The sequence below is a fragment of the Canis aureus genome, chromosome 25 (genome assembly GCF_053574225.1).
Source record: "Canis aureus isolate CA01 chromosome 25, VMU_Caureus_v.1.0, whole genome shotgun sequence".
Lineage (NCBI taxonomy): Eukaryota > Metazoa > Chordata > Mammalia > Carnivora > Canidae > Canis > Canis aureus.
The window spans coordinates 23,929,374-23,954,039 of record NC_135635.1 but is presented as its reverse complement, the minus strand read 5'-3'; the positions used below and the strand labels follow the sequence as shown (position 1 = coordinate 23,954,039).

At 34.6% G+C, this 24,666-nt stretch overlaps 1 protein-coding gene across 24 annotated transcripts in view; it reads right to left on the bottom strand.

Annotated features, from left to right (window-relative positions):
* The window catches only part of SOX5 (SRY-box transcription factor 5), a 994,522-nt gene that overhangs the window by 202,823 nt on the left and 767,033 nt on the right, over positions 1-24,666 (bottom strand). For all 24 annotated transcript variants that reach the window (XM_077870731.1, XM_077870732.1, XM_077870738.1 and 21 more), the window contains one exon: positions 16,197-16,283. In XM_077870731.1, coding sequence (XP_077726857.1) covers positions 16,197-16,283 — 87 coding nt within the window. The remainder of the gene's footprint in view (positions 1-16,196; positions 16,284-24,666) is intronic.

Here is a 24,666-nt window from a genome sequence, read left to right as displayed (position 1 = left end):
TAATAATCTATAGTTTTTAATTTTACAAGTAAATAAAAAAATTCTTGGGTGAGCATCTACTATTTTAATATTCTATTCTGGGATCTGATGAAAATAAAAATAGGCCTAAAGCACAGCTCCTTGCCCTAAGTAGTTTTTTACCAAATTAAAGAGGCAAGACAAAAACATGAACATTTAATAACCATAATTATTAAGAGACCAAGTAATTATTATCAGTAATATGATTCTCCTTTTCTCAGAGAAGAAGCTTGAACAATTAGAACCAAGGAAGTCTACATTAAAAAGGGGGGAAAATCTATGGCCAATCAAACTTTACACAGTTTTCTCATATGCCACTCAGAGATTTTCTTCAAAAATAGGATATAACTAACAGGGAAAATATTTAAGACTGAGAATATAAATTCAGACTATCATGAAATAATGAAATACGATTGAAAAATTCAGAGATCACATTATAGCCACCAAAGATTATAGTTAAATTCAAGACTTGGAAAAGAAACCACAGCAGTCACTTACAATAAATAACATGTTCAGGATAGTTAAAGTATGCTATGAATCTTCTTTGTCAGGTTAAAATACTTATTTGACACACCAAAAATGTGAGCATTTCACTGAAACAAGAACAATATCACTTTTATTTTTTAATTTTTTAATTTTTTAATTTTTTTAAGGTATTTATTTATTTATTTATGATAGAGAGAGAGAGAGAGGCAGAGACACAGGCAGAGGGAGAAGCAGGCTCCATGCACCGGGAGCCCGACGTGGGATTCGATCCTGGGTCTCCAGGATCGCGCCCTGGGCCAAAGGCAGGCGCCAAACCACTGCGCCACCCAGGGATCCCACAATATCACTTTTAATTGTTCTTTTAAAATTCACCAGATAGACAAGAACCCTATGGTAAAGTACTCGCAGCAGGAGAGAACACACTTTTTAATTACAATTTTCACTTTAATATAAGACACTAAGCACTATTTTAATAATGCATTTGCCACCTGTATATGTAATTAGATAGGAGAATCTGTTATAACTCAGTCAACCTTCCCCATCTCACTGTTTTTCTAACAATTTGTGCTGAAAAAGCATGTGCTTTTAGGAAGTAGCAGCAATAGTTAGTGGCTTATATCTTCCATAGGCCCATTTGGAATATAAATAAAGTTTTTTATATAATTTAGATAGGCTAGAGAATAAATACCTAGAAGAAAAATTATGAGTGAATAGAAGTCAAGAATCATGCATTATACTCATTATGAATAGCCAGCATTATTCAGGACAGGTGTCCAATAAATTATTGCTAATAATTTATTATAGCTCAGATATTTGGATTCCATTGAGCAGAAAAACACTTATTCTAAAATAACAACAATATGATTATTACAATTAGAATTCTAATAGTAAATAATCTAAATATATACTGGGAAGTTTTTTTTTTAATTTTTTAAGATTTTATTTATTTATCCATGAGAGACACAGAGAGAGAGAGAGAGACAGGCAGAGGGAGAAGCAGGCTCCATGGAGGGAGCCCAACATGGGACTTGATCCCGGGACCCCAGGATCACACCCTGGGCTGAAGGTGGCGCTAAACCACTGAGCCACCCAGGGATCCCCTATACTGGGAAGTTTTTTAAAGAAAACATTCAAGTCATGGTATGATGTAAATCTTCACACATCATCAGTAGCCACTTTTCTAGAAATATATACTAGAAAAAGCAATTCATATCAGGTCTTGTAATCCTCATTATCTTCAAGGAATAATTTCACTTATAAAAAAATCTAGCCCAGGGGCACTTGGTTGGTTCAGTCCAACTCTTGATTTTGGCTTAGGTCATGATCTCAGGTCATGAGATTGAGCCCTGTGTCAGGCTCTGTGCTGGGTGTGGAGCCTGCTTAAGATTTTTTCTCCCCTCTTCCTTCCTCTCATCAAAAAGTCTAGCCCTAGAAAATGTAAGAAATGAAGTATTAAAAAGTGTTTTAAATGAAATATTAAAAACAATCTTAATGTCAAATGGAAATCATCAAATAATTATGGAACATCCAGATTGTATTTTTCACCCATGAAAATATTATTTTTAAAGAATATTTAATGGTATGGGAGCTTGTTAGTGATGTAAAGCTAGGTGGAAAAAACTGGGTAGAAATGAAACATCCATGAAAACGTTTGAAATGAAAAGGCAACCTACTGAATGTGAGTAAATTATATATTTGATAAAAAAAAGTTAATATCCAAAATAAATAAATAACTCATATAACTCAAGAGCAAACAAAATAAAATAAAACAAATAAATAAAATAAAATTCAATTAAAAAATGAGCAGAGAATATAAATATTTTTCCAAAGAGGGCATAGAGAAGGCTAGGAAGTACCTAAAGGTAGATACTCAGCATCACTAATCATCAGGGAAATGCAATTGAAAACCACAATGAGATCTCACCTCATACTGGATAGAATGGCTATTACTAAAAAGAGAAGAAACAACAAGCATTGGCAAGGATGTGGGAAAAAAGGGGACTTTTGTGCACTGTTGGTGGGAATGTAAATTGGTGTAGCCATTATGGAAAATAGTATGAATGTTTCTCAAAAATTAAAAATGAACTATCATATGATCCAGAAATGCCACTTCTGGGTATTTATTCAAAGAAAGCAAACATATTGACTTAAAAAGATACATGAACCCCCATGTTTATAGCAGCATTTTTTTACAGTAGCCATGATATAAAAACAACCTATGTCCATTGATAGATGAAGGGATAAAGACAATATAGTGCACACACACACACACACACACACACACAGGAATATTATTCAATGATAAAAAAGAATAAAATCTTGCCATTGTGACAGTACAAATGGATCCTAAAGGCATTATTCTAAGTGAAATAAGTCAAATAGAAAAAGACAAACACCACATGATTTCATTTATATGGTATCTGAAAAGAAAAAGAGAAACAAACAAAAACCCAATCTCATAAATTCAGAGAACAGATTAGTAGTTGCTGGAGGTAGGGGTAAGGGATGGGTGAAATAGGTGAAATGGATCAAAAGGTATAAACATCCAGGTATAAAATAAATAAGTCATGTGTATGTCATCTACAGCATGGTGACTATAGATAATAATACTGTATTGCATACTGAAAAGTTGCTAAGAAAGTAAATCTTAAAAGTTCTCATCACAAGAAAAAACTTTTTGGAACTGTGTATAATGATAGATGTTAATCAGATTTATTGCGGTGATTATTTCACAATATACACAAATACTGAATCATTATGTTTTATGTCCAAAACTAATATAGTACTGCATGTCAGTTATACCTCAATTTAAAAAAAGAAAGAAAATATTGGTATAAATATCTCAATATATGCACATACCTATATTTATAGAATAAAAGATTGGAAGAAAACTTACCTATGTATTAATAGGGGCTATTTGTACGTGAAGGGATTATAAGCCATTTTATTTTTTTTAAGCCATTTTAATATTTTTATACTTTTTAAGAAAATTTTCTACAATTTTATTATCATTCACATAGAAAAATATATATCATGTATAATATGTGGAAATATAACTTAAAAGTTTAAGGTGACATTATCCATTTATATAACTGGTGTAATATCAATGTATAAAGAAATATACTTGTTTGTTGGTAAGTATAAGCAAATACCATTTTGGCATTCAGTTTATGAAAGATTAACAAAATCCTTTTGTCTCCCCTTATTCATATTTCATTGATTCTCAGATACACACTTTGTATATTTTAAACTCTCTGAGTCTTACAATGAATACTGTCTCAGAGTCAATGAAATATTAAGGTTTATGCCCACTCTGAGTTTGTCCTCCAGCCCTAGTCACTTACTTAGAGATGCAGAACAGGTATCTCTGAATGTAGATCTCAGTTTTAAAATTCAACATGTATATGGTGGGACTCTGCATTTTCCCCCATTTTTTAAAGCATTATCAATCAACATTCTAAGTTAGAAACATTAACAACATCCTCAATTCTTTTCTCAACTACTTTCCTCCTGTATGGATTATATCAACAAATCATGATAATTTTTTTTCTCAAAATAATTTTAGTTTTAGTTTTAATTAGTTAAATGTTTTCCTCAATATTGCTGTGTTCACATGAGTAAATAATCAGCAATTATAAAAGGGTATAGAGTGAAAGATCTCTGAATACTGTTCCTTCAGAGGTAACTACAATTATTTTTATTATTATGATACTCTTGTAAATGAAGATTCAAACATTTACCAGAATATTTCTGTACTAGTTTACCAGGGCTGCTGTAACAAAGTACCATAGTTTGGGTGGCTTAAAGAACAGAAATTTATGTTTATTGGCCAGAAGTCCAAAACTAAGGTCTCAGCAGGATTTGTTCCTTCTGAGGGCTATGAGGAAAGAGCTACTCCAAACCTTTCTCCTTGGCTTGTAGATGGTCAGCTTCTTCCTATGTCTTCATGTCATCACTTTCTATACATGTCCAAATTTCCTCTTCTTATAAAGACAGTAGTCATATGGATTTAGGATCCACCCTAGTGGCCAAATTTTAACTTAATTACCTCTATTCGGATTTATCTCCCAAGTACAGTCACATTCTGAGGTACTAGAAGTTAGAATTTGAACATATGAATTTTTAGAGGGACACAATTCAATTCATAACAATTTCCTTTACACAAAGGACATCATAACATAAATACTGTTGTAGAGTAAGTAGGGAAAGTTCTTGTTCCTGGCTCCCTTCCCCATCTCTGTTGGGCCGGCAGGTACAAAGGGGATAGAGAAGCACCAACAAAATGGTGGTGGACCCTCTATCTTGTTACCCTTGCCTCGGAACTTTCCCACCACCAGCAGACCATCCAAGGACATATCATCAGGGGGAGACAGGACCTATAAGGAAATCTGAACCTCACCTTACCCAAACCCCATATAAGGACATAAGCAGTTATTGCCTCATACCGATTCCACCAGTAATATGCCCTAATACCTATTACCCCATACAGACATAACCCCTTACCCCTCCCCCCTTTAAAAGCTCACATGTACTCCCTTTGGGCATGACTTCCCCTGCCCCATGACTTCCCCGACTTCACTCCCTTGTAGGGCCGCAGAACCTCGTCGGAGAACACGTCCATTAAAAGCCTGCCTCAACCAACTTTTACCTGGCCTCTCTATTTCATTTCACTACCAACCGGATTAAAGCTGATAATCTCCACTGACATTCTTCATCTTTTTTCATGAGTTGTAGCAAACTTTTCTTTTCCCTTTTTAAGAGCCCTGAACTCATGACCCTAAGATCAAAACCTGAGCTTAAATCAAGAATTGGTCACTCAACCAACTGAGCCATCCAAACACACCTGTAGCCTTTAATAAAACTTTCTGTCACTATTTTTTTTTTCTCTACAAGTCTATCCTCCAAATGGGTACCAAAATTATCTTCCTAAAAACCAAATTTAGTCATGTCATTCCTGTTTAAACATTGCCACTTGTTCCTCAATGTCTTTGGAATAAAATGTCAACTCATTCTTAAGAATTAAGAGGTCCTTCTAATTATGATCCAAACTTCTCACTTCTTTTGTGTATCCTAAATTCTAGCCACAATGATTTTTCTACCATCCCTCACAAAGGATACCACCCTTCACAAGTGTCTTACTTACTCTGGCTATTCCTTCCCTAAATATTCATTCTCCATGTTCCAGGTCATATGTATTGTTCTTTAAGCTCTTATCTCAATTTTGATAATAGTTCCCTTCTTTTGGAACCCACACAGTGCACATCTTTATTATACTATTTAACCTTTAAACTATAAATTTTATTTTCACATTTGTTTCCTAAAGTCAGCAGAGATAGCTGTGACAGTCACAACTGTAAATCACCAACTTTTATACTCTCATTACCTACTAGTAGACCTGGTATATACCAAATTATTTAAAATTTTAATGAGTGAGTCACTTTCCTTTAAACCACTCTCAGGTTTAGGAATGCTGTATAGTCAAGAGAAATGGGGAGATATATTATCTTACATGAGTTACATAGAAATTCTGGCTTTGGCTTAAGGGAGTTGAGTAAGCGATCTATGAATATTGGAGAAACCAGTAAGGGTCACAAATATCCTAGACTTTAAAATGTATGTGTGTGTGTGTGTGTGTGTGTATGTGTATGTAAACAACATCATGGGAAAACCCAGAGGCCTCCCAAACAAAAAGAGTAGATACTATTTCTTCTCTTAGATTTAGATTTTTAAGAATCATACAAGTATACAACACTATGGGGAAACAACCATGGCCTAGTTCAATCAGATTCAGATAGCTAATGATATGAGTTCATGTTTGAGTGTGTCATTAGTAGTAATCTATTTTCATGTTTCAGTTCTTTGCACTTTTAAGTGTTTTAATCTATGCTAGTCCTCCTTCAATTCCCTTGGAATGAAGGATTACTGACATAAGAGGCAAATATATTCTATTTCAGTTCTTCCTACTGTTTAACAACTACAGGCATCATAACCATTTGAGTGATTGCTATAGTTCTATAGGTTCCACAGAAGTATAGGTCAGAACATTCCTTAATGTAATGCGACACAAGTCATGAAGGAAGGGAACCAGCTTCAGTCATCTCCCTCTCAGTAAGAGACATCACCATCCATATATTGCTATATTCTTTTGTCTTCCATATCTAATTCATTGGGAATCCTTTCAACTCTAGAACATATAAATTAGCCCATTAATCTTTATTTCCTGTACTATCTCTTAATCCAAGCCATCATAATCTCTTGCTTCATGATTACAATTATTTTCTAACTATTTTACCTACTTCTACTTCTACTAGAAGCTATTCTCCAGCAAAAGTTCAGAGTGATCCATTTAGAAAGGTAAATCCGATGATGTCACACACTTGTATAAAATCATTTCACAGCTTCACATTGTACATTGAATAAAATCCAAACTCCTTACCCTTACAAAGCCCTGAATGATCTAGCCCTTACCTTCTTTGACATCATTTCTTCCATTTCTCTATTGTAAAAATGCTTCAGTCACATGGCCTTCTTTGAGTTCTTCCAATATCAATACATAAAGTTCAAATGTGTTCAAGACCATTTTTTAAAGTTGCTCCCATATTAGGGTCTTTGTACTCCAATTGTTTCCCATGGGAAAGCCTTGTCCTAGATCCAGATTTCTTAATCTTGGCAGTGTTGATGTTTTGGACTAGAAAATTCCTTTTCTGGGGACTGTGTAGGATCTCTGGCTAGATGCCAGCAGCATTTCCTACCTAGCTATAAGAACCAAAAATGTCTCCAGACAATGACAAATTTCCCCCAGTAGAGAGCCACTTTAAATGATGGACTTTTCTCTTTCCTTTATTTTGCATATACCCACCTACTTCCTTCTATGTCCCTCACACTATCTTAGGTGTTGAAAATACTATAGTGTCTAATACAGACAAAAATGTTTATGTTTCAGAGAGCTTACATTTAAATGGAAAAGATAATAAACAAACTATCAGCTCCAACCAGAGAGTAATTTAAATGCCAACTCCTCAGGCCGCCTGCCCTGAACAATGAAATTAAGGAAGCCATCATCTCACTTTTGGTCACATCATTTAATTTTTATTCTGTTCATAGTAGTTGACACCATATGTTGTATTTTATGAATATAGTTATTTATTTATTGACTCTTCCACAGAGTATAAGTTTTATGAAAACAGGTTACCGGTTCGTTTTGTTCAATGTGGGATCCCCAGCTCTACAGAGTAATGCCTAGCACTAAGTAGACATCCTATAACAACTTGTTGAATGAATAAAGTAAACTTCATAAGAACAGAGAGAAGTCCTTGATTGATAACGTACAATTCTATGCATAAGGGAAATCCTCATCGGGATTACTCAACTTAAAATAATAAGAAAAGAATCTGTGGAAGCTGTCATTTCCCCAGTATTGTTTTATTCCACTCAAATGAAATAGATATATGGTTTGAAGTGAAATGATCAAAATCAAAGTAAATTGCTAGGAGTTCTAATCCAAATAAAGGAAATATAAGAGCAAACTCACTCAAGAAGAAGGGGAAAGGCCTAGAATTCTGACACTAAAAGTAAACTGGGTTTCTTCCTTCAAAAAAAATTTACCAGAAATTTAACTCTTTGTTTCAAAGCAATGGTTAATCTTTGCAGGGATTTTTTTCCTAATAATTGGTGTTACTTAGACTATCAGCATTATAATTTGGATAGGACTTTACCTGGTTTAATTTATTTACTGGAACTATTGTTATTCTCAATTGGCATTTCACTTGAAGTATCTAAAAATCATTAGTTGTCCTGCCTTTAAAATTTCTGCCTAATGAAAGAGGCTCTACTCTAATGTAAGCTTTAAAAAGGCAGAAATCGGGATGCCTGGGTGGCTCAGTGGTTAAGCATCTGCCTTTGGCTCAGTGTGTGATCTTGGAGTCCTGGGATCAAGTCCCACATCAAGTTTCCTGTATGGAGCCTGTTTCTCCCTCTGCCTGTCCCTCTGTCTCTGTCTCTGTCTCTCTCTCTCTTTCTCTCGGTGTCTCTCATGAATAAATAAATACATTTTTAAAAAAAATAAAAAGGCAGAAATCTCTCTCTTCGCTACCATTGTATCTCCAGAACATAGCACATGGCAAGACAGATAGTAATATTTGTTGAATGAACTAAAATATAATAAATAAAAGCTAACTTAAGTGGTTCTACATTTACAACTAAAGTTTCTTTTAGTGGCTCTCTTATTGAACAAGAGAGAAAAGGCAGACTCCCTCATCAAAAGTCTTAGTGGCATCATTCCAATTTATTAAAAGAGTATTTGTTAGGTTACGCAAATTATAAACATCTATGAATTGGGCTTTTACATTAAGAACAAATGTAATTAAACTTTGATAAAATTTAGCTACATACCCTATACTGCTAGATAGATACCCCAAGAGGTTGGAATAAAAAAAATTATATATATATATATATATATATATATTACATGATAGAATAAATTAATTGATATTCTATTATACACTGTCAATACTATAAATGTTCTTATCTTATAGATTACTATAATTGTTTTGGAAAAAAACAGTGGTATTTGGTTTTTTGCTTCAAGATCTTAAAAAGTGGCATTTGGCTTGGATTTAAATATATCTACTATAGGAAGCTTTCAGTTTTATTTTTTAATTTTTTTTTTTTAAGGAAGCTTTCAGTTTTAAAGGCAACTGACATAGAGTGAAATGGAACACTTGACAAGTAGCTACGGTCTCTACCTTTATTATCCTATGGTGGATGCTTCACTTCTGTGATATCAGAAAGAAAATGTGTGCATTATCAATTTTTGTAATGAAAGCCAGAGTTGTTCTTGTACATTTTTTTTTAGCTCTATGCTATTTCTTATTACAAATTTTTACCTTTTAATGGAGATAGTAATTTTATAAACTTTTCCCAAGATTATTCCATCCACTTACTTGGATATTGTACCCAAAACGTTTTTTTTTGTTCAAATTGCATCAAATTTGCCACATTTATAGACTTTAATGTAGTCAGTAAAAATCTGCCTAAGACATGGCATTTTTAAAAACATTTTATTTATTTATTTATTCATGAGAGACAGAGAGAGAGAGGCAGAGACACAGGCAGAGGGAGAAGCAGGCTCCATACAGGGAGCCCAACAGGACACGATTCTGGGTGTCCAGGATCACACCCTGGGCCGAAGGTGGCGCTAAACCGCCAAGCCACCTGGGCTGCCCGACATGGCATTTTTAAATTGTCATTCATTCATCAAGAAGAAACTGAGTCCCAAACTTTGGGCTAATGGTAAACCAGGTATTATACAAGGGAAAGGTAAATATGTAAGTAGGCTAATAAGACAAAATTGTGTGTGTGTCCTAAGGGACAGATCAAAGCTTAGAATAGAATATCATGGCTGCATCTGAGGGCGTTTCATCCAGGGGTGTTGGATCTGGATATGTTTTCATGTTTTAAAGGATTTTAGAGATCGTCCATTCCAACTTTACTGAAGAGAGACTGCCAAGCATCATGCAAAGAGCACAAGCTTTGAAGACAGGCAGGATTAGCTTCACATCTTGACTCTGTCACAACTAAAGTATGTGGGTTTAGATAATTCATCTTTCTCCTCTCTCTCTCTCTCTCTCTCCCTCTCTCTCCAATTCTTTCCATATAAACTGGGAATGAAATTACTCTGTCACAATAATTTTGTAAGGAAAATGTTTACAAGGTCCTGTACACAAATAGGCATGTAATCAATAGTAATCTGCAACAGTTTTTAAATGAGCAGATGAAGGGATCCCTGGGTGGCTCAGTGGTTTAGCGCCTGCCTTCAGTCAAGGGCCTGATCCTGGAGTCCCGGGATCGAGTCCTGCGTCAGGCTTCCTGCGTGGAGCCTGCTTCTCCCTCTGCCTCTCTTGTCTCTGTCTCTGTCTCTCTCTCTGTTGTGTCTCTCATGAATAAATAAATAAAATCTTTAAAAAAATAAATGAGCAGATGAGGCAATAAACCGAAGGATAACTGATTTCTACAAGTTCTTGGAGGAATCACTGCAACAGGACATCAAATTTTTTTTTTTTTTAAACTATACCATGCTTCTTTAGTAAGAAAAATGATCCTTTAAAAGAGGAAAGGGTTTTAGGTTATTTCATCAGCTAACAGTTTGGAGAATGTAAGCTTTGGAGTTCATATCTATAAGAAAAAAATGTTTTAAAAATTATTTCAGGGGGATCCCTGGGTGGCTCAGGGGTTTGGCGCCTGCCTTTGGCCCAGGGCGCGATCCTGGAGTCCCAGGATCCAGTACCGCATCAGGCTCCCGGCATGGAGCTTGCTTCTCCCTCTGCCTGTGTCTCTGCCTCTCTCTCTCTCTCTCTCTCTCTCTCTCTCTCTCTGTGTCTATCATGAATAAATAAATAAATATTTTAAAAAATAAAAAAATAAAAAATTATTTCAATATTAGAATCTTTACATCCCTTGCACAAATGAATACTTACTAAATGAATGAGTATATTTTTAAATGTGAAAAAAATGTTGAGGAAAACCTATTTTTATTTTCAAAAACAGAACCCAGATTTAATATGTAAAAGTATCTATTTAAAACATGCATTATTGGGGAACCTGGGTAGCTCAGTTTGGTTAAGTGTCTTTTTTTTTTTTTTTAAATTTTATTTATTTATTCATGAAAGACACACAGAGAGAGGCAGAGACATGGGCAGAGGGAGAAGCAGGCTCCTTGTGGGGAGCCCAATGCAGGACTTGATCCCAGGACTCTGGGGTGATGACCTGAGCCAAAGTCAGATGCTCAACCACTGAGCCACCCAGGTGTTCCAGGTTAAGTGTTTTGACTTAAGTCATGATCTCATAGGTCATGGGATAAGCCCTGCATGGGGCTCTGCTCAGAGGGGAATCAGCTTGAAGATTCTCTCCCTCTGCCCCTTTCCCTACACGCACTCTATCTCTCCCTCAAATAAATAAATCTTTAAAAATTTTTAAAAATCGAAAATAAAACATGCATTATTAAGTACCTTCTTTAAAAGGTATATGAAACTTCTTAATTTGTGAACTGGATCATCAATCCAGAAGTCAATGAGATCCAGTGTCTGGCCATTCTCTTTTCATCACTTGCTGTGTTTATACACTGGCATAAGGCCTCTGGCATTCTGGGACAGAGCAAATTACCAATGTACAGAAAACATAAAGTCACTTTTTTGCTTTTACAGACCTTGCCAAACATTTAAAAACTTATATGCTGTGCATCAGTAGTCTTTCACTGGTTCTCATAAAGTAGTTTTACAAAAAGTGAAAACATTACTCATAAGCAACTACAAAGAATATAAAACAAGCTTAGTAGATTAAAAACATTAAACATTTACTTTATGTAGAAGTAAATGACTATATGTTATGTACCTTCCTCACAGCTGACTCTTGCACTGAACAAATTTCAGACGTAACGTTCCCTCAAAAAATAATCAACATTCCCAACCCCTTTATTAAAATGTCCAGATATATTTTTAGGCTAATGTACAAATGAAATAAGTTATAAAGTTATTATCAGCAAAGCATGTGATCCTCAAATAGTATTTTTTTTATTTTAAAAGAAAGGATTTGAAACTACTTTCAAAGTGATACAAACCCTTATATATCTAAACTGGGATTTTAGTTTCCATGTTCTAAATTTTAAAACACTGAGGATCCCTTACTAGATTTATTACCTGGGATCTGATTCTTATTCCATGCCTGCTTGTTTAAAAATTGTCTAACATTATTTAAACAGAATTATCTCTTTCAAGCCACACACTGAATCCACATGTCTCTTTTATTTCAAAATGTTATGTCACCTAACAGAAGATCTACTTTAACCCACATGTTGAATCTAAATAGCATGTCTTTATCATGAGTTCTAAGAGGCCAAAGTATTACTGAATGGGTTATTTCCTTGAACCTATTACTGGCATTCTAGAGCTGTTTGGTGTTTGCCTTTCTGTTCCATCTTCTAGAAAGAACAAAATTATAGCTCTCAAAAGAGCCATTTTTTTATTATACCAACCGCAGCTGGCATTTTTCTTAATACCAGATACAATACTTTGCTGGCCTAAATTACTGCATTCTGAGCAGGGTTAGAAAGGGTCTATGAGGGATACCAATGAGAAAGAAACCAGGCTTTAAAGAATTCTTTATACAAGGCAGGTGGAGAAACTGATTTGGGCTTATCTGTGTGACCTAGCCAGAAAACCTTTCAAACAATGCCCTGCTTTTCTAACTTTTTTTTTTTTTTAAGATTTTATTTATTTATTCAGAAGAGACACAGAGAGAGGCAGAGACATAGGCAGAAGGAGAAGCAGGCTTCCTACTGGGAGTCTGATGTGGGACTCAATCCCAGGACCCTGGGATCACGACCTGAGCCAAAGGCAGATGCTCAACCACTGAGCAGCCACCCAGGTGCCCCCCTGCTTTTTCTAACTTCACCAAGAGAGAATTATTTGCAAGAATTCTGCATGCAGATTTTTTTGTTACAATTCTACCAAAAATTTCAAGTCCATTAAATACAAATTCTGCAACGACTGTTTTGAAAAACAAAAGATATGTTTAGATTAGTCAGAGCTGCCATGGATCTCCAGATACTGTCCTCAGGTGAAGTGCCAATGCAATGACCTTCAGTGTAATAGAATTTCATGCTAGCTAAAACAACGTGTGACACTCCCAGTTGCCAACAGGAGTGCAGGCGCTGCTTTGTCCCCTTCTCAGTAACTATGAGGCTCCAAGAGGTATTTCTTCACCTTTCACACAACTGTTACTCAGTGCTTCTGCTATAGATAACAACAAAAGACTCTGTAAACTGAACAGTCGCACTAGATGTTGACTGGAGAAGAAGAAAGAAAGAATTTCTTCAGGCAGTTAATCAGTTTATACACCTATACTGATTGTTGGCTAAGCTTTTTTAGTCAAATGGTTTCGTTCTGCAAAGCTGGATCTAGTGTCCTTTTTGTATGTTTTTTAGAGGATTGTTTTGAATGTAACTTTAAAACCTAATTATTTCATATTTCCAAAGTACCAGACCATAAAATGGTATCAATTCTAACAGGCAAAATAATCTAACACGAAAAATAATTTTATGCTCTTAGAAGTGGGTGACCTTTACTAACCCATGTTGTCTCTTGAAAAATGAGATTGATTTTAAGTGAGTATGACAACTATTTATCGATAGCTAAAATATCCAAACCAAATGCTATTTATTCCTATTTTTTAAAGTTTATCATTTTCACTTTTTAAACAGTAATAGCAAGAAACACTTCTCTGAACTTTGCCAAGCTGTAATATTAACCTTTGTCCAAATGCTCTGAAAGTAATTCACATGCAGCAACCTAAAGCCGGCACTTAGGAACTGAGCTCTGCCCTCATTTGGCTATAGTTTTAGATATTCAAGAATGGATTCCACGTGTGCCTGTGTGTGCATGAGCCCCCCCATACCCCCCACTCATTGGCCTACAGGTTTCCTAGGACTAATTAAAAGTTAAATGAAAACTGAGCAGTGTAAACAGAAAAGTTTCGATTGACAAGACTTGGTAAATACTGTAAAGGCTATAAATGTGTTAACATATGCAAAGAGTATATTAAATATATTATTCCAAATTATCATTGATAAATCATCTAATAGTTGAATAAGTTCATATTTCCAGATTAAAAAATCTCTCATTCTTCCCTATCTCAACCCCAAACAGTGTGCATATACATAAGACTTACACCTTTATTTACTTCATTAAAAAAAAAAAAAAAAAAATCTGCCAAACAGCTAAGCCATTGTTCTCACATAACTTCTTCTGAGGTGGCATGAAAACCACATTCCTGAGCATGGCATAATCATAGTGTCTGACCCCCCAAGAACCATTAAGTCAAATTCATTTACCCCCAGAGGGCTACACACTATTGTATCCTTTCCACTTTCTAGCCACCTATGAACAATGGAGAGTAATTGCAACTGTCACGGGCAGTCAGTAGAAAAAGTAAGCCAGAGATATTTTCCCAGTTTTCTGCCAAACCTATCCAAGCACCTAATAACCATGCCCCCAACAAAAGAAAGACCCACAGTTGCTTTTAAAATGCATCAGAAAACAGCTTTTTGAACAGTACCAAAGGACAATAACCAAACTTATGCTCTGAATGTGAAGCTTAAAAAACTCAAAATTAAAGACGGAAACTTCTTTTGACTGTCCTACAGCTTCCTGAACTAACCCCACAGGCAAGCCTGAAAGGAGAGTGGAGCTGCTTTCCTCCAAGCTTATCATCACTGCTGTTGCTGCTTTTAAGTTTGACTTGTAAAGAAAACAAGGGAGGAAAAATGTCTGTCCTCCAATGGAATGAGATCACAAGGCTTGGAACAGGCAGTCTTCTCTGCTCTACTCTCAGTTATCACCTAGGTCAGAGGAGAATAAAGAACCTTGGAGAACACATCCTATATCTTGGGTACAAATGGGTTAAAATCCAACACAATAATATAAATGATCTGCTGCCTCAGAAAATAACATTCTCCGTTCTCTTTCAACTTGGCCTTCAAGCTCTTTAAGGCATATTAATTATTATCTGTTTGAATTTGACTCCATTAAAGATTTTGGTTACTGAATGTATTGATTAGCACTCATTCATTCTCCCACCACCAAATCATACTTAATCATAACCTGGATATATGTAACCTTCAAAGAGAATGGATAAAAAAGTGAAATAGTCCAGCATTTTCTGGAAGTTTCCAAATACTGAGATGCTAGTGTCCTGCCTTTTGGCAGAATGCTCCAATGCAGTAGAGCCATAAGAAAGACAATTGCCTTTTTCATTGGGAGAACACGTGCACATACATACATATGCAAAAAAAGTTATTTATACACATATTTCTACATGTATATTAATATAAATCTGCTGATATTTTAAATATATATTCAGCTTCTACCAAAAAATATAGAGTGATACATAACTTTTAATATTGATGAATAAGTATTTTTTCTCAAAATTAATCCTTTAGAACTCAGAATCAAGTGTGCTATTGGCAACAAACAGAAAGCCATAGATTGCCTACTATGCTCTAAGAAAATACACTTTAAAATTAACTGAAATGACCATTTAATTCTATTTTTGTATGAGAAATTAAGCCCTCTCCCACTGTTAATAGTAAAAGTTTATTGAGATATGGATATTCAGTATCATGAAGTCCATATAGACTTTTTCTCTTAGTTGTATGTAATGTCTGATTCAAATAGAACCAAACCAAAAATGTTGCTCTTGTTAGTACAATACAACCTTTTATTAAGCTTTCTCCATTTATCATTTCTGGTTTTATATCTAGGGTATGTACATTCACACTTCTAATATGTAGAATGTATAAAATCATCTCGTAATAGGCAGTTTGTAATCCTGATATAGATATATCCTTACTTACAAGGTAAATCATTTATTTATTTTTTTAATCATGAAAACCACAGACTTTTGAAGATACGGTGGGGTTATTCTGTTAAAATAACATTCCATTTATCTAATAAGGCACCAACAAAGAGAAAATAAGAATCCCGATACATCCACTTTCAAACTAGGAAGAAAAACAACAAAAACAGAGAATGCATGAGGCAGAGAGGGTTCGGGAGAGAAGCACTTTATCACAGTTAATATTTCAACATATAAACTTCATTTTCATACATTTTGGATCAAAATAATCGCAAATATATTACCTTTTATTTCACCAAAGTTCCCTGATCCCATTGCAAGAAGTTTGTCTTTCCAGTCCTTTGAGAGTAGCTTTTCAATACTGGGGGTTTCTAAGTAAAGAAAAAAAAAAATGTAAGCAAATCAACATGACTATCTTTACAATGAAGCTCATTAAAAGTCTATCTGCTAAAAATAAGGCCATCCCTATCCGGGCCCCAGTTCATAATGACTTCATCAACAAACTGATAACAGGGGGGAAAAAAAGAATGTGTTTTATCACCTGCTGTTTCAAAATCATTAGCTTTTTCCTCTTGCGGAACAAAGCCGTACTAATTCTTTATGACAATGGGTACATATAAACCTGCAGTTCATTGTTTTTCAATTTGGTGAACAAATTCCTGCTATAATAGATGCTTGTCAATTTCAGGGTGTTAGTCTGCAGTCAAAAAATAATTATGTTGATAAAATGCAGAGCAAAAAAAAAAAGGCAAAGAATTAGCTCTTAAATCTGCTACACGTAATTATATCCCTCTGTGTGTTTACAATTACATCCACTTTATAATATGTGTTTAACATCGTATGGTGGTAAGCACACTGTGGAAAGATTTGCCAGTACCGTGAACATTAAAAAAAAAAAAAAAAGTTGGTATAAAAGAAGCTTTACAAAGATTACAAAATCTAGAAAAGTGAGTAATGCCTATAATGGAAACCTATTATTTGCTTATTTCGGATTTGTCTTACATTCTTTTAAAAAGCCCAGTATTGAGACAGGGCACATATATTTGAAAGAGCAAGGTTATGCTTTAGTCTGATATTTGTTTCTATATATCACATGGTTTTTGACCTCTTCTTTTGTGTTGAATTTTAATGTATAAGTAAACATAAATGCTAATAAAACTCCCAAACATTAAACTCAATTCCAAACAATGTAATTGTATATTCTTGTCAGCATTTAGATGGGTACACAATTACAATGGCTTTCAATCCCACGATTAGCACTGCATTCAGTTAGAAAATGGAATGTACTAAAAGATAAGTGTCCCAGTATGCTCCATCTAAATAACAATACCCACACTTATTATCTGGATCTAAGACATACACTGCCATTCTCCACATTGGTGTTTATGTGTATTTGTGTTTGTTCAGACATTTGTTTACCCCCTACTAGGAGCATAAAGGGAGTACATGTTAACTTATCAAAGGGACCGTCTGGCCTACAGACCATAAGATTATTAGAAACTGGTTCATTTTCCCCACAGTAAAATGCATTTTAAGGCATCATCACCATCTTTGGCTAATGCTATCTACTTTTCTCAGGTCTCCATCTTACAGCTATTGGCTATCAGAGTCACAAAGCCTGTGAGTTTTCAACAAAGTGGAGGTGAAATTTCCTTGGAAAAACTGTGAAAATATGGAATGTCTTTTTTTTTTTTTCAGATGTCAAAAACTTCTGGAAAGTAAAATGGTGAAAAGCTCTGAATGATTACTGCTTAACAATCTATAGTCTATACATATGCTGCAAATACACACACATACACATATGCACCTATCACAATTACTGTGTACACATTTACTAAGGAATTTACGATGGAATGTGTAAGATATATTTTTTCCCTTTGTAACAAAATATTTCCATTTCTTGCATTTTAAGGAAGAAAGAGCCTAAGAAATTAATTTTACCTTTTCTTAAAATATCCCTATTTCTGTTCCATACTGGTTTTGAAAATGGTAATGACAATTCTGAGTAATAAGATGAATTAAATCTCTTCTTACTGTAATCAATATTTCTGTTCATTGAGGCTTAAAAAGTAACTTTAAAATACTTCTGCAAGGATTTCCAATGTTTCTGCATTCCCAGTAAACACTTCATGAGCGAAATCATTTTTTAAACCTTATCAGAGTAGGTCAAACAAACACCACTGTTTCTTTTTTCCAGCACTCCACAAAAATTCTTGAGTAGCATGTAAACAGGGCACAGCCAATACGGTATTTGCAATAGAGTACTGTCAGTCATTAAAAGCTAACAAACCTTTGCAAAGCAGGAATGCAGCAATAGAAATCCATTGTGCACTAACAATAGGCCCCTGAACCTCCCGGCACCAAAAGCAGACCATTTTACTTTTAAGGCTATTGTCTGCAAAGTCCATGACAAAGCTTTTCCCCTGCAGCTAGACAAAATATTCACTGTAGTGTGCTCATAAAGAAACAGAAGTCTTCTGTCTAAGTTGCAGAGTTAAAGTAACAGCCGCCAGATTTCTGAAACCTGCAGAACATTCCTGGCCTCTTTATTAACTTACATAAAGATATAAGGCTCCTATACAAAGCCACTTTTTTTTTTTTCCCCAAGTACCTGACTTTGAATATCCACAACAGAAAAATGAATACCTTCTTTAAGACCAAGTAATTTGGAAGTTGTAAAATCAGAAACATATCTAACTCGGGGTTGTCAAGTCTGTGGATGAATAAAGACACTAATATTTGCAATTTGGATGAGGTATATACTTTAAATTCAGATTCAATAAACATTTATTGAGCAACCTATGTGCCAGGAACTATGCTGGATGCTTTTACCTGTCTGTATTCTCTCATTTAATCAGAGCAAATACCTGACGACTCAGACTGTGTTATTATATCCATAATACAGTTTAAAAACAAAAGCAAAAAGAAAAAAAAAAAAAGCACTTGTCTGAGGTTTCACAAAATGTAATGGGCAGAGTTGACTTTTGAAGTCAGGTTTTGTTTTGGTTTGTTTTGTATTTTTTGCCTACAAATTCTGAACTCTCTTGTCAACAATGAAATGATAATGATAGCTACTATTTTGAGGGCTAAGTGCTAAGCAGTGTACCAGGTCCTTTACATGTGGTATCTCAAACTTCTCATAATAATCTTCTGAATTAGGTATTTCCCTAAGCTTTGGTTTCTTAAGTGGTAAACAAATGCCTCAATATCTAATTCAGAAGATTATTTTGAGAAGTTGCCCATGGGGAGCTTAAGTTCAACCTACTGGATCCCAATGTTAGGGGGACCAAAAGCATATCATTTCACCCACTTCACCTCTCTATCTGAACTACTATACAATAAAGAGCTTTAAGGAAATCCACATCCAGTATTCCTCCAATGGCTAGTGTTCTACTTTTTCTCCAGTTGTAGTTCATGAAGAAGTGGTTAGGAAATGCTTTCACAATGGATCCTAATAATGATGGTTAATGATGAGTTCACAACGGTCCTACTGAACTCAATGAATGCACAGCTTACAATGACTGAATTTCTCTGAAAATGGTAAAGAACCGAGAGAATATAAATGACTAGAACTGTAAAAGACCAAATGGCAAAATCCCAATATTTATAATACACCTGTTCATTAAATGTGTGAATGTGATTAAAGTGAAATTTGACACAATTATATAAGTGTTGCTTCGGTGTTTATGGACTAAAAAAGATAGTACTTATCTATTAAATATTCCATTTTCTAACATGAATGTTATTTTTTAAAATATGTGTAGAGATGTATTTTATACTGTGAGTATGTATAGAATGTTTATGGACATCTTTATTTTCCAAAAGTTCAAATTCTGGATTACCCATTATTTTCACATTAAGATGTGCCACAGTTTTACTATAAGCCCTTTAAAGATTCTCCTGAGAGTTCTCTCCAACACTGAAGTATCACAATTACCACTGAAATAAAAACTAGTACTCCCTATGTTAAAATAAGTGTGAGAGATAATAGTAGCTCTTATTATTTGCATAGCATTTCAGTTTATATAATTGCTGTCAGATACAACAATGTTATCAATGAATGGTATGCATTGTTATTACATCCGTTTTGCAGATGAGAAAACTAAGGCTCAGGGGGATGCTTTACCCAGCATCAGCTAGCCAGAAAGTACAACAGAGGGATACACAATCAGGGCCTCTTAATTCAGGGATCTGTTTCTTTAGGGGAAAGATAAATTTGTACATATTTTAAAATAAAAAATAAAATAAATGGTAAGAAATAAGTGATAAGATAAATTAGAGGGTGATGACATATATCAGTCAATCTATTAATATTAAGATGACTCTAATTGGATTACTTTGTCTCTTTCTGCCATCAAGACCCTTTTGATTGTTTGCTTGATTTTCCCTCCTCACCCTTGCCTCTTTTGCTCACATATGTTTCTTCACATCAATGCCTATGGCAATCCCCACCAGTGAATGGCCCCCCCAACTGTGCCAGCCATTGTTACAACAGCATCCTGCCTCTTTAGGGCCTGTTCATTCCCTATAACTCTCACTCCTTTTTCCCTTCAGTGCCAAACACTCTTAAGACTGACTCCCTCATCTGGAACAATGAGACCTAGAGACTCATGCCAACATATTGTAATTCTCCAACAAGCTGCCAGTGCCAAGAATTAAACCACATTCGCTCCAGTGCAGTAGCTTTACACACAAGCTCAGGTTTTTGCTTTGTGTTTATGTAGGTTTTTTCCCTTAATCTCCCTTGAGCTGCAATGGCAGAGCTCATTGAAAAATTGAACAAGCAAAAAATATGTATATGTAATATCTGACTTTTTAAACAAAGTCCCCAGAATTAGGTCTTACCAAATCTACCTCTGTGTGTACTTTAATTTTGTAGCTTAAACTGAGCTGTGTTATTCATGACATGTGATAGGATGCACATTTAGGGATGGGAGTTGTCTTTTGGAAGGAACAACAGTATGTCTAAACTTCAAAATATAGCAATACCTCTTCAAAGTCAAGAAGTAAAAGCATATGAGGATTATTCACATAATAGAATCAGAATGTTAAATGTGGAAGGATCTTTAGATATCATTTAGATAAGCATTTCATAAAAGTAATCTACTAAGTATAACACATTGGACATAAATGGTACACAAATCCTTTGGTTACATAAAATCAAGACAAAATAAGCATTCCATTGTCATGTTAATCTAATTACATTACACAAATTTACATTTTGTTTCTACAAGATTTAGATCTATTTATGGGCTAAGAGGCTGCCAATCTTTAAGTGAGTTATGGATTACATAGTATTATTTAAATATTTAACCAAGAAAATCAGTGTTGGGAGGACTGTTTCGTTTAATACAATTTGGGAAATAAATGGTCTAGACCAATTTCTTCATTTTACAGACTGACACTATAAATGAAGGTTTAAATATGCCTTAAGATCGTAAATCTAATTAATGATAAAGGTAGGACCTGAGGCCTAACTCCTAATTCAGTGTTTTTTTTTTAATACGCCATACACAATAACAAGTTCCTTTAATAGTCAAGCTTTTCAAAAATGAAATATTAGTCCAGTCTTATTTGCCTCATCTAGTTTTAAACAATTATTAATGATAGTTGATCTGGGTGACTGATCTCTGAATTAGGTATCCTTAACTCAATATTCTACCCTTGCAAACTTTTATTTGATGGCCAACATAAAGCTGAAGAATAAACACAAGTTATTCTTGTGTTTATGAAAAATATATTTTTCTTCAAAAAGCTAATTACAATTCAATGTGCTGTTATTTAATTATTCAATACTGACAATAAGATTATTTTTGAGGGGGAAGATTGAGCTAAATCTGGAAATTATTTTTTTTAAATCTGGAACTCATGTACCCATGAGTTTAATTAATGTTGACAATATGCACAGGCCTAGGCAATATTTTGGGGCAAATATTAAATAATGTAATGGAAGTAATGTGAAACTTCTATATATCTGGAAAGTTATTTGTCCACTAAAGACCACAGGGCCTTGTAATATTCCTATTATCCAAGCACTACAGCTAGTCTGCCCCTGAAAATGTCAAGTTTTTCTAGGAAACATTAAAAAATAATACATACAACAACACACAAGAGGAACACATCTGAAATTCCAAAGCATTAGAATTTCAATAGCCCTCATTTTTATATGTAATTATCCTAAAGTGAATTAAGCTCTACAAATACTTTACTTTTAGTGGTGCCAAAATACTTGTTTGTTTCCACTTGAAAGTTAATAAGAGCTTGTTAACAGAAAGAAAAAAAAATTGGCGTGCTGACTCAAGTTTTAAAATGTTTAATGTGCAATCAGTTTTTGGAATATTGCAATATTTAAATCAATACTTACAAGCTTAAAATTTCTCGTTGCACAAGCTGAAACCAGTAACACACCTGCCCAGTTATACTCAATCTTATACCACATTTTAGAAGAGTATGTTTTTCATCACATGATTAAACATGCCATAATCAATATGATATAATTGCTATATCTCAATGACTTTGGGTTTACTCCTCACAAGATGGCTCTATATTTTCTATACAAAAAATAATGCCATTAAAAGAGAGACATATGAGGCTATATTGCTTAATCTACTCCATAGCTCAGAAAGTTGAGTATATTTCTATGCAAAACTTTGTTTTGTCCTCATTTCAAAATTTAGATGCCAGCAAAATAACATAAATAATTTGGGGGCAACATTTCAAAAAATCATTGCTAAGAGGTAAAATCTCACTTATGTTGTGCTACTAAACATTTAAAAAAGCCTTAATGTCATACAACCTGACTCCATCACTTACTAGTTTTGTGACCTTTGGCAAGTAGATTAACCTCGGTTTGCTTCAACTGACTCATCTGTAAATGGGAATAATAATTGCACTTATCAATGTGATTCTCAAAATAAATAAAGGAGATAATTTAGGTAAAGCTCTTAAAACACCACTGGGCACACAGTAACACTTAAAAATTTACTAACCCTACAACTGCAACTTAATATACAATAACCCCAAAGAACTATTTCAAAGATCAAATGAAATATATACACATGTGCTTCATTTTGCCCATTACCAAAATGACCCAGAATTCAAAAACCTCATGAAGAGCTAATAGTTCTGTCTCTACATTTTTATGATAATGACCCATAATCCTTATTTTCATTGATTCCTATGAATTTTTTAGTTGGTTCATGCCAATAAACATAATATAGAAAAAAGGTGAGTATTGTTTTTTTAATATTTATTTATTTATTTTTAATTTTTTTTTAAAATTTATTTATGATAGTCACAGAGAGAGAGAGAGAGGCAGAGACATAGGCAGAGGGAGAAGCAGGCTCCATGCACCGGGAGCCCGATGTGGGATTTGATCCCAGGTCTCCAGGATCGCGCCCTGGGCCAAAGGCAGGCGCCAAACCGCTGCGCCACCCAGGGGTCCCCTTATTTATTTATTTATTATTTATTTATTTATTCACAAGAGACACACAGAGAGAAATAGAGGAAGAGACACAGGCAGAGGGAGAAGCAGGCTCCATGCCTCGCCCGATGTGGGACTCGATCCCAGTCCCCAGGATCACGCCCTGGGCTGAAGGCAGCACTAAGCCACTGAACCACCAGGGCTGCCCAAAAGGTGAGTATTGCGAGGGACAAGGATAGTTATCACTTCCATTGCTGAATTGCCCCATAACAGCACAGATACACAAAAATACTCAACTTATCTTTGTCTGATTTTTTTTTTTTTTTTTTTTGGACAGTTGTCTTCCTAACTTTCCATAGGCTCTATTACATTCTCAACAATGGCTAACGCTTTTAAGTCAGTGCTGTTGACAAGTGAAAGGGAACGACAAATAGCTTTGTAGTGCTCTTTTCCCAGGGTCACTCAACTAGCGGTAATAGTTATTATTTTTATTTATTAGCTCTGTAGCCCTGTCCTCTATCATGGCTAACTCACCCCAACCCCCATGACAGCAAAAGCATTTTAACTTTTAATAAAAATGAGAGACTGCAGCAGTCCTTGTGTGAGGCTTTTTCAGCAAAGTGCACAGCTAATGAATATTGTCCATTTGTATCCAAATAATTTATGAGTCAGCAAAGTGTGGGTGGGGAAACATGAATTAAGTTGTAGTCATTAGTTACAATAAGAGGTATGACAATGGAGAATAGGAGGAAGCAAAGGGGTTACTAAGGCAAGATGGATAGAATAGAAAAGCAAAAGTAATTTGATAGAAAGAAATCTGAAAGGAAGGTGTTCATGACTATCACTTAGTAGTCAACTTTAAAAAGTTAAAGCATTTCCAATAAAAATTTTTGTGTCTATTTCTTTCTATTATATTCATCAAATGACCAACTTTTCAGACACCAATTACAATAAAACTTATTCTCCATACATTTTATATGAAATACTATTTTCCCAACTGTTAGTATGTGAGATAGAGGAAGAAAAAAAAAATAGAAGACAAATCATAAGAATTAATCATAGCAAAAGGTATATGAGAACCAGGAATCTTTAACATAAAGTCTTAATTTCACAAGACTTACAAACAGGAGTTTCAGATAGTTTAAACATATCACAGCTTAGTAAAGATAAGAATGCAGAGCTCTAAGCAAATTATATATGCCTACTGTTATACTTAAGAAAAGAATTACCTAAATATGTATTTGAATTATAAATGAAGCAATTATCTTACTATAAAAGAGTGTATTCACATAATCAGCCATTTAATTAGATATCTACGACCATGATGAAAA